The sequence below is a fragment of the Lolium rigidum genome, chromosome 6, assembly GCF_022539505.1.
Source record: "Lolium rigidum isolate FL_2022 chromosome 6, APGP_CSIRO_Lrig_0.1, whole genome shotgun sequence".
Taxonomy (NCBI): domain Eukaryota; kingdom Viridiplantae; phylum Streptophyta; class Magnoliopsida; order Poales; family Poaceae; genus Lolium; species Lolium rigidum.
In genome coordinates, this window is record NC_061513.1 from 199,957,934 (window position 1) to 199,969,479 (window position 11,546).

Sequence of the window (11,546 nt, forward strand, 5' to 3'; positions counted from 1 at the left end):
TGTGTGTGAGTTTGTATCCCCGATCCCCTTCGTGTTCTTCGTGTTCTACCACCTCCCCCACGAATCCCACCCAAATCCGTGAAGATCGGGCCTCCCCTAGGGCTTAGCCCTTATCAGCATGGAGTGTGCAAACTCTGTGGGAGGTGATGACCACTTGTGTAATCAGGCATAACATGATTGTTGAGGTAGAGCGGGATGATTCACTGTTTGATAATGAGTGGGATGGCCAGGGAGAGTTGGTTACTCCTCAAGGTGGTCCGGCATCATTCCAGGATATCCTCCATGTGCACCATGAAATTTGGGATCTACATGTACACAACCAGCTCCAGGCTGATTTGGTTGAGCACATGTGGACGCATGTTGGTAACAATGCTACAAACGACAACAATGAAGAAAATCCCGAAGAAAACAATGCCTAGATCATTTGTATCATTTTACATTTTTATTTGAATAATACTTTGTCATTGAATATGCGGACAATAATCTTATGTAATAAATCTTGAGCATTTAAATTTATTTATATATTTTTTATGCTTTTATAATAAATTTAGAGGCAAATAACAACTTCTATGACCACGACCCAAATCTGTCACGCGGACGCGGGGCTTCGTCCGTGTGTCCACGCAGCCACCCAAACGACCCAAACCGGATTCCAACGCGTTCGTTTGGGTCGCCGTGTTCCAGATGCCCTTAGGCTTGAGAAGCAATTTTGTGTTGCTATCAGCTGCCAATGCCTAAACATGCTCGAACCCAACCACCTGTATGGCTGTATGTGACTTGTACCCAAACCCAAAAGCGGCGGGAGTTCTAAAAAGTGAAACCCATCTCCTCCTCCTTGGCGGGAACGATCTCCCTCCCACTTCCAGGTCCAAAATAAGACTTCCAGGTCCAAAATAAGCTTCGTAAGCGTGTTCCGCCGAAAAGCCACTGTATGTTTACCCTGACGCTAGGACCCACCGAAGCAGCTTCACAATAGGTCAATAGCTCGGGTGCATGGAGGAACCCATCCTGCCATCCTACTCGTGGCCTCGTGGGGTCCTCCCGCAGAACGCACCTGTTCCGTTCCACAGAAGCCCTCCCGTATAAATGAGCCGCTCACTCCCTTTCTGCACCAAATCGCTCCGCACTCTGTATATCTACCGCCGCTCACCCGGCCAAACGATTCAAAACCCCATTCAGCACTCTAAATCTGCATCGCGTCTCAGAAGCCCTAACCCTAGCCCCCAACCCTTGCTCCGATGGCGAAGCCGGTGAAGTACGACGACGAAGAGGATGCCTCTTCCTCCGGCGAGGAGCAAGAGGACCAGGTCGACGGCGGCGGCTCCGAATCTGACGAGGTGGGGGAAGAGGAGGACGAGGCCCCGGTCCGCGAGGCGGACGGGGATGGGGAGGAAGAGGTGGATGAGGATGAGATCGAGGCCGTCACGACGGGCGCGGGCGCTGACCAAGAGGATGATGGCGGTGCTGTTGCGGGCGGAGAAGACGAGGAGTCCCAGTCAACCGAGGACGACGAAGCCGCTGCGGGGGACGACGACGATGAGGTGAGCGAGTAGATAGGGTTTGGGTGCTTAAATACTTGTGCGTGTGAGCGATTGCAGTTTTTTTTAGACTTGCAGGGTCTGTAATTTTTAACTAGGTATAAATTAGATTGGTTGATAGTTATCTACACCTGGCTTCAGTAATTTACAGGCACTCCCTGCTAACTAATAAGAAATATAATAGTTTGGAGAGATTACCATGTTACTGAGCTGTGGACTCAAAAGAATCCATGTCTTACAACGAATTAGTAGTTGTCTGGATCCCTGCATTCTTTTTTATTCTTGTGCAAAGTAAGAAGCATGGCATGGCGGTTGCATTGATGTTTGAGCTGTATCAGAGTACTTCTTTGGTAATATTTGCATTATTTGCTCCTAAACTGTTTTGATTGTAGGCCGAAGACCCTGCTGGAAATCCAGTGGTAGGGAAGCATGAGCGAGCCAGACTCAAAGAACTCCAGAAATTAAAGAAGCAGAAAATCCAAGAGATATTAGATTCTCAGAATGCTGCCATTGATGCTGACATGGTATGTTTCTTCTTTTATGAAGCTCCCCTGAATACAAATGCCCATCTGCAGTTGATTTATCATTATGTGATTTCTCTTACACTCATTATTTGGTGTATATTGCATCCTCATCATGGTTTTGAACTTTTCATCACAGAACACGAAAGGGAAAGGGCGATTGAAGTACCTATTGCAGCAGACAGAAATATTTGCCCACTTCGCAAAAGGAAGCCAATCTGAAGAGAAGAAGTCACGTGGAAGGTAATTTGTTGTTACTATGTTAGTGCCACTCTAATACTTACTTTGACCAGTAGAAATTGCAGCTACCACCTGTTCACTGATCTAATTTGAAGCATCAATGAAATTTGTAAAATGTTACTCTGTGGCACTACTTCTATTTGCACTCCCGTTCATACCCTAGTAACTATCATTTAGTTATAGGGTTTGCTAACAGCAGCATGTGGTCTCTTGGTCCCTCTTCCCTTGACCACCACCACTGCTGCTGCAGCGTGTTACTTACAACAGCAGCAGCAGCATGCAGCCCTACTGCAGTGGTGGTGTTGCAACAGCAGCGTGTCACTTACAGTTAATGCAGTGCAGATACACATGTGGTGCAGGGTCAGTTTGTGTGGTTGATTTTGGTATGGAGGATGCATATGTTGGCAAATGATGGCGATGGGGGCACATTGGACGTGAATGGATCTGGTTTTGGGCGGGGATAGGTTTTTAATGGATTTTCTAATGTTGCATGATGGGCTAGTAATTATTTCTATTTGGGCAAAGTTGGCAAGTGGGAGTAGGATTAAGAGACATTATAACTTAACCACCTAGGAGCCACTACAGTGTTTGACTCTGGACCATTGGATCGTGCTTACGGATGCTCTAGATTGTCCCGTCATGCCACCTCGCTTCTCGTGTGCTTCTTCACCGTGTACAAAGAGAGTAGTGCTAAGATAGCAATGTCACCCCAAATAACACCCATGTGCGTTCATGACCATGTCATGCATTTATTTATTATCTGACAGTGAAAAGAATTGGTTGATCATGCTTTCAACTTTCAACTTTCAAGTAGTTGTAACTTGATGCATCATTATAATGAGTCATGAATATACATCACAAATTATGCAAGATAGATCAATTTGGCTGGATAAGTTTGCTGATGCATATGGTTGGCCTTTTTGTCTCGTTGATACTTAATAGTTTGAAATAGTAAGGGGTGCACTATTGTTGTTTGGCATTCATTTACTTCTTGTTCGCAGTCATCTAACATCATTTCTAGCTCTTTGGTTGACTTAGACTGTAAGTACATATAAGTTAATTGAAGCAGGTTATTTTATGTTATCATATATTAGTGATAGCTTTTAGCATATCGTGACACTCCGGCTATTCTGTATGCTGTGCTGCAAAATCACTTTCAAGATTCCTCTGGATCTTTGTTCTATTTGTTGTTGAGGTGGGTCACACTGCAGGGGTCGTCATGAGTCAAAGATGACAGAAGAGGAGGAAGATGAAGAGTACCTCAAAGAGGAGGAAGATGCACTTGCTGGTTCAGGCGGAACACGTTTGCTTACACAGCCATCATGTGAGCCTTCCCTTGTTGAGCATTGGTAGCTGTTTCCTTCACTTTAATAACTGACTTAAAGTGACATATTTTCTGTTTGCTACATGGATTTCGTTCCATAAAATGACAAGTCCCATAAATTTGTACACACAAGACATAACTGAACAGTTTATTATTATGCACCAACTGTATCCTGCAGTTGTTTATCAGCGACATTGTTCTCCAAACCAAGCAAACATATATTTGATCTCTTACATAAACTTTAAATCAGTAGTGTACCAATGCGAGTAAATTCCATGGAACCCCTTTGTACTTGGACCCAACATATAATAAAGTTAAACTTTTAAGAAACCTTTCTGTAGCACTACGAAGCACCGATACGGCGACACAGATATGGCGATACAGATACGGGGATACGGGATTCGGCAATTCTAGAAACTACAATACGGCGATATGGCGAATATACATATAAAATTAATGAAATGCTATGCAATGACTTGTGAAGTCAAAGAATGACTGAGGTGGCGGAGGAGAGAACAATTCCAGGTTGCGGGGAGGCGATTCTAGACGGCGGCGAGTGACTCCAGACGGCGACGGTGGCGGTGCGCTCACTCCTGAAGCCTCAGTCCAAACCACTTCCATGGTTAATAAAGAAAATAGATAGATAGTGCACTGGCTATTAGGGTCACTAGTGGGCTTTGATTGGGCTTCCCAATGTTTCTGTGTCCTAGCCGTGTCGATGTCGGCGGTGTATCGGCGGTGTATCGGTATTTTTTTTTCTTTTTAAAATTGGAAACGCTGATACTCCTGAGATATGTGTATCGCCTGTGTATCGTGGTATCGGAGTATCGGCGGAGTATTATACGTGGACACGGCAGACTTTGAAGTATCGGTGCTTCGGAGCTGTAGCATGCCAAGTTGCCAACTAGTACAACTTGTGGCTGACATGGCGAAGTTCTGGGATACTTGAATCCCTTGTAGTTCTCCTTTGGGCCATGCATCCAGGACGCGAACACATTATTTAACCTGTGACAAGCTGCCAAGCTCTGTCTTCACCATAACAGCAGCAATGAGCAGGTTACAGGAGGGGAGGCTGGGTTGGTTACTTGGTTAGCAACTTAGCCTGTTGTACTCAGACCATATTTTTATTTAAAATGTGCAAGTGAATGCATGCCATGATTTTCAAAAAAGAATATCTTAATACTTTATTTTCTGATAGGTTGATCAAATTATCTGTAGTTCTAGATTTCCAGATCCATGGCACTAAATCTTTATTGTATGTTGATTTCTAATTAAATGTGAACTGTCTATATAATGGATAGATCTTTGTTTTATTTACTGAAATATTGACCCTTTTCTATTTATATGTGAATAGAATAGACTATATCTTGTCCTGTTATTATGAAAATCAGCTAATGGAACCAAAATCCTTTTTAATAGGATTACATCTTTGATTATTGTCTAGCATATGTCAACTTCCAGATTCCTGTGTTATTATGTTTGCTTTGCAGGCATAAATGGAAAAATGCGAGATTACCAACTAGCTGGGCTTAATTGGCTCATACGGCTATATGAGAATGGTATTAATGGGATATTGGCAGATGAGATGGTATGTTTGATGTCCTAACCACACAATAAGCACTCACTACAACCCCTTTTGTATTTTATTCAATCAGTAAGGTAATAGTGTTTTATGCAAGTTACTGACTTTATCCTCTGTTCTGCATTTCTTTACTAGGGTCTAGGGAAAACTCTTCAAACTATTTCACTGATGGGTTACCTGCACGAATTTAGAGGAATAACTGGTCCTCACATGGTTGTTGCACCAAAGTCCACTCTTGGTAACTGGATGAAGGAAATTGCTCGTTTTTGTCCCATTTTACGTGCTGTAAAATTCTTGGGAAATCCAGAAGAGAGGGTTAGTATTACACCCATGTTTTTGAATTATTATTGTTACTTCAGCTGGCATGTTACTTATATTTCAGTACTGTTTGGTCAGAATCATATAAGGGAGAAATTACTACAGCCAGGAAAATTTGATGTGTGCGTAACCAGTTTTGAAATGGCAATCAAAGAGAAAACCGCATTGAGGCGTTTTAGCTGGCGCTACATTATTATTGATGAAGCTCATCGGATAAAAAATGAGAACTCTCTTCTGTCGAAGACCATGAGGCTTTTTAGCACTAACTACCGTCTACTCATCACAGGCACTCCACTCCAGGTGGGTTATGTTTGGCAGTGCTGTTTCTTTGTATATTATATATATACATTACCTGTTAAAATTGCTGAATATATTGATTTATATTCCTCAATCTTATTTTCAGTTTTATCACTTACTAAAGTTTAATATTGCAGAATAATCTTCATGAGCTTTGGTCTCTACTCAACTTCTTGCTGCCTGAGATATTTAGTTCTGCAGATACCTTTGATGAGTGGTTTCAAATTTCTGGTGAAAATGATCAACAGGAGGTTGTTCAGCAGCTTCATAAGGTATTGGATATATCACGTTTAAAATGAATGCCACTATGTTTGAATCAGCATATAATTTGTGTTTGCATTTTTTAAGGTTCTTCGACCATTTCTTCTTCGGAGGCTTAAATCTGATGTCGAAAAGGGTTTACCTCCAAAAAAAGAAACTATCCTTAAAGTAGGGATGTCTCAGATGCAAAAACAGTACTATCGAGCTCTGCTTCAGAAAGATTTGGAGGTTATTAATGCTGGCGGTGAACGTAAAAGGTTGCTTAACATAGCTATGCAGTTACGCAAGTGCTGCAACCATCCATACTTATTCCAAGGGGCAGAACCAGGCCCACCTTATACAACTGGTGACCATCTTGTTGAGAATGCTGGTATGCTCATCATGCTGGCCATTTTGGTGGCGTAATTTTATATGATGTCTTCTTTGGTTGCGTAGTAATAACTCTTTTTGATATTTGCTGTAGGGAAAATGGTTCTGTTAGATAAATTGCTGCCCAAATTGAAGGACCGTGACTCCAGAGTGCTTATTTTCTCACAGGTGGTTATTTAGCTTATGCTGCACAGAATTAAATGGCAGTCTAGCCATCGCATATTAAGTTTCAGGCACACATTAGTTACTGAACATGTGCACCTTGTTTCAGCTCATTAATTTGCCACAAAATACTTTGCTTGTTTGACATATCACTATCCTGCAGATGACCAGGCTTTTGGATATCCTGGAAGATTATCTTATGTACAGAGGGTATCAATATTGTCGAATAGATGGAAATACAGGTGGAGAAGATCGTGATGCATCTATTGATGCATTTAACAAGCCAGGAAGCGAGAAGTTCGTTTTCTTGCTATCAACCAGGGCTGGTGGGCTTGGTATCAACCTTGCCACCGCTGATGTTGTGGTTCTTTATGACAGTGATTGGTACGCTGTTTTGTTAGACTGCAAATTTGAAACCTAGAAGTTGAATCTTATGTCTTTTATATTGCAATGTTTCTGCAGGAATCCACAAGCTGATCTTCAGGCTCAAGACCGTGCACATAGGATAGGCCAAAAGAAAGAAGTTCAAGTTTTCCGATTTTGCACAGAGGTTTTCTATTTTTAAGTTAAGAATATCAAAATACTACTTTTGGTAGGTATCTAATGGTGAAACTAAATTGCAGTACACCATAGAGGAAAAGGTGATTGAGAGAGCTTACAAGAAGCTTGCATTGGATGCTTTGGTCATTCAACAAGGACGATTGTCAGAACAGAAAAGTGATTTTTTTGCTGCTGGTTACTGATTTATTCTGAATGGTTTTCTGCTTTAGTATGATATGGAATAGTCTGACTCTGACATTATTGTTTTTCGTGCAGCTGTCAATAAGGATGATTTGTTGCAGATGGTGAGATTTGGTGCTGAAATGGTGTTCAGTTCCAAGGATAGCACAATAACAGATGAGGATATTGACAGAATTATAGCTAAAGGAGAAGAGACAACAGCAGAACTTGATGCGAAAATGAAAAAATTCACTGAGGATGCCATTAAGTTCAAAATGGATGATAGTACAGACTTCTCTCTCTCTCTCTCTCTCTCTCTCTCTCTCTCTATGTCTCTGAAAACATTTTTTTTCTCCACAGCTGCTGAATTATATGATTTTGATGATGATAAGGTAATGATCTGTCCCATTGATCTTGTGCTTGCAACTTAGTTAAGTGTCTTGTCCAGTACTGACTGACTCTGTCTTTCAATTCTTTAAGGAGGAGAGCAAGGCTGATTTTAAGAAAATTGTTGGTGACAGTTGGATCGAGCCACCTAGGAGAGAGAGGAAGAGGAAGTATGGGACTCTTTTTGGTGTACTGCATTAAGTTTTTCTGCTGTTACTTGTATTTAACTTTGACTTGTTCTTGTAGTTACTCAGAGTCTGAGTACTTTAAGCAAGCACTTCGTCAAGGAGCACCAGCAAAACCTAGGGAACCACGGATTCCAAGAATGCCCCATTTGTAAGTGCAACTGTCCATTTTGATTTTCTAAAAAATCAATGCCTTTTGTTCCTTGGTATTGTCTACTAACTGTTTAGGTGTTAATGTTAGGCATGATTTCCAGTTCTTTAACAATCAAAGGTTAAATGAGTTGTATGAAAAGGAAGTCCGGTACCTCATGGTAATTTCTCTACTAGATGTTGAGGAGCATCTTAAACACTCAACATTTTTTTTCTGCTTTTATGCTCCATTTGACAGTCTCTTTAGGCTTCATTATTCCCCACTAGTCAATTGTTTTTCAGTTGTCATTGATAATTGGTGCGTAACTTAATATTTACATTGTAGCAAGCCAACCAGAAGAAAGATTCCATTGATGGTGAAGATGAAGGTACTGCTAACTCTTACTTCTCTAAGTTGCACTACATTATCTAGTAAGATTGTGCTGATTATATTTTCTTCTGCAACACTCAGATCAGTTGGAGCCTTTGACTGCGGAGGAGCAGGAGGAGAAGGATCAGTTATTGGAAGAGGTTGGATACATGCAATATAATAGAAGGCATCGATCATCTCTGAACTTTCTCTTGACATTCTTGTTTACTATGATGCAAATTTCAGGGTTTTGCTACATGGACGAGGAGAGACTTCAACACGTTTATTCGCGCATGTGAGAAATATGGTCGCAATGACATCAAGAGTATATCCTCTGAGATGGAAGGAAAGACAGAAGAAGAGGTTCAGCGATATGCTAAAGTTTTCATGGAGAGATACAAGGAACTGAGTGGTAAAGTCAATTCATTAGACATGATTGATATTAAGGAACTGATTGCTTGTTCGGTGAAAGATGAATTGTAAATAAATGTTTGTTCTGACTAATTTAGGTTTGTCCTTTCTAATCAGATTATGATAGAATTATTAAAAACATTGAAAGGGGTGAGGGAAGGATAAGCCGCAAGGATGAGATTATGAGGGCCATTGGAAAGAAGTTGGACCGCTATAAGAACCCATGGTTAGAGTTGAAAATCCAGTATGGCCAAAATAAAGGGAAGTTCTATAACGAGGAATGTGACCGTTTTATGGTATGCCCTCTCCCTTTTGATGCATACTGCTTCATGTTTGTGACCTGATTAACCACCACTCGTTATATTTCAGCTATGCATGGTGCACAAACTTGGTTATGGAAACTGGGATGATCTTAAAGCTGCCTTTCGCATGTCACCCTTGTTCCGATTTGATTGGTTTGTGAAGTCCAGAACTACGCAAGAGTTGTCTAGGCGATGTGACACCCTTATCCGTCTAGTTGAGAAAGAGAATCAGGAATATGATGAGCAAGAAAGGCAGGCACGGAAGGACAAAAGGCTTGCTAAGGTAGTTCTTCAACATTAGTGGTTCGAACCTTTCATAGTTACAGTTTCCAAGTATTAGAATCATAAAAATAGACAGCCTTATGCTAATGAATGGTTTATGATTATACTAATTGTGGTGACCTACCTGGTCTTGTATATTTCTTTTGTCACTTAGAACATGACGCCGACGAAGCGACCTGCATTAAGGGTTTCAGACGGTGAGACAACTCCAGTGAATTCATCCAAGAGGCGACGTCAGTCCCTTATGGATGATTATGTGGGCTCGGTACGTCAAACATCCCCCATCCCAACCCCATCCCACCACTTACACAGGGATCTGAAAACCTGTCAAAAGAGGATTCTGCTGCTAATTAGTTGTGAACAATGTTGCAGGGAAGGCGCAAGCGTGGGTGATCTGATTCTGAAAATTAGAGCGGTCTTAAAAAATGTTTGACTCTGCTTCTAGTGTGCCGAGCTTCCTGGAGTGATATGCTCAATGAATTGTAGGTTAAGATAATGCTTATCGAAGTTGTATGTAATGTGATCTGCTGTCATTTGGTCACCTGTGCTTCACATAGATTAGTTTGAATGTTGCCCTGTCCTTTTGGTACAGAGTCTTTGTGCTAACTCTTGTGGAATCACCTTTGATGTTCTGTAGTTTCCAGTATAATGGATCATTTTTTTTTGGAAACAAATGTCCTTTTTTGTACTGATCAGTTTCAAAAGTCAGAAGAATGAATTGACAATGCCTGTCGGCACAGCATACAAGCTTTTGTATGGATGGTATCTACGTATTTGCAATGATAATGTCCTAAATTGTTACTGATATGTTGTCTTAACTAGTTGAATGCTCGTGTGTTACTACGGTCCAATGCTTTGGTAAAATATTTTTAATTACAATATATGCATTACCACTGTGTTGCAACCGTTATCATCTTACATCTACATGCTCTTGATGACTCTCACTTCATGTTTTTCATTTTTTTTTCTCTCCACACATTTAACATAATGCACATAAAAATTGGATACTCATATCTGAGTAGTTGGCGACAATTGCGATCTTAATGTCCATCCTTTTTATTTTACTACAGCAGTTAAATATAGGTATTTGCTTGTGAATATATATATATATATATACATATATATATATATATATATAGGTGTATGAGTATATATATATATAGTACGTATGGTTCGATTAGAAAAAAGGTCAACCACCCCACCTACTTCCTCCCGATTTTCTCTGCTCGATGGGCGCATCTCCCATCGGCCAGGCTCGCCTCTCCACCGCCGGCCAGGCGCCCGGCCCACGCGCCGCCGGCCACGCGCCCCGCTCACCCGCCGCCGGCCACGCTCCGGTCCGCCGCCGCCGTCGTGTCAGGCCCGACGCACTCGTCCTCGACCTCTCTCCTCCCCGCCCGACCCACTCGTCCTCGACCTCTCTTCTCACCGCCGGCGGGGCCCCCGATCTCCCGCCACGCCTCCCACGCCGCCACCCGCAATCCCCGTCGCTGGGAGCCCTCGATTCCCCGCGCCGCCACTAGTCCCCCCATGCCTTTGCTCGCTCCCGTTCCCTGGCAATGGCGCGGCCTCTCCCCGGCTCTGGCGCAACCAAAAGCTCATGCCCAGGCTGCTCTCAGCACGACCCACCCAATCTCGTTGGCCGCGCGCGCTACCTAGCTGACGCCGCGGCGCGCTGCCCCGGCCCCCACCTCCACACGATGCGCGTCGCGCTTCCCGGCCGCCGCCCTCACAGGTTGTACAGCCGCTGCATCCGGGCGCATCTCCGGCCGGTTGGGGTGCAGCTCTGGCCGCCGCCTCGGCGTTCAGCTTTGGCCGCCGTCTCCGGGCGCATCTTCGGCCGCTTGGCGTGCAGCTCTGGCCGCCGCCTCGGCGTTCAGCCCCGGCCGCCGCCTCCGCACCCAAACTGGTACGCCTACGCCACCGCGTTTCCCTCGCAAGTCCTCCTCCTTCCTCGTGTGCAGCCTGACGGGACAAACGGGCTGCTGCTCGACGTTCCTCCCTAAAGGTTACTCTGGCCTCATCTTATGAGGAATTGCTCCCCGCTCCCACTTCCTCTCTGTTTTATTGTTTGGTTTGTTCTTGTTCTTTACAGTGTCTGAGACGTTTTTCTGGAACAAGGTACTCTGTATCTGCAGTGCAAGAAGA

At 43.1% G+C, this 11,546-nt stretch overlaps 1 protein-coding gene across 1 annotated transcript; it reads left to right on the plus strand.

The window, feature by feature from the left end:
- Positions 1–1,093: 1,093 nt before the first annotated feature.
- LOC124659104 (probable chromatin-remodeling complex ATPase chain) lies at positions 1,094–10,203 on the plus strand. Its single transcript, XM_047197047.1, has 25 exons — positions 1,094–1,541; positions 1,931–2,062; positions 2,199–2,302; positions 3,511–3,623; positions 5,114–5,211; positions 5,341–5,520; positions 5,602–5,823; positions 5,958–6,092; positions 6,169–6,451; positions 6,545–6,618; positions 6,776–6,996; positions 7,075–7,162; positions 7,236–7,329; positions 7,429–7,617; positions 7,693–7,724; positions 7,813–7,889; positions 7,966–8,055; positions 8,146–8,215; positions 8,380–8,422; positions 8,506–8,564; positions 8,650–8,815; positions 8,932–9,110; positions 9,184–9,399; positions 9,553–9,663; positions 9,771–10,203. The coding sequence occupies exons 1-25, from the start codon at positions 1,239–1,241 to the stop codon at positions 9,789–9,791; spliced, it is 3,300 nt and encodes a 1,099-aa protein (XP_047053003.1). The 5' UTR covers positions 1,094–1,238; the 3' UTR covers positions 9,792–10,203.
- Positions 10,204–11,546: the final 1,343 nt, after the last annotated feature.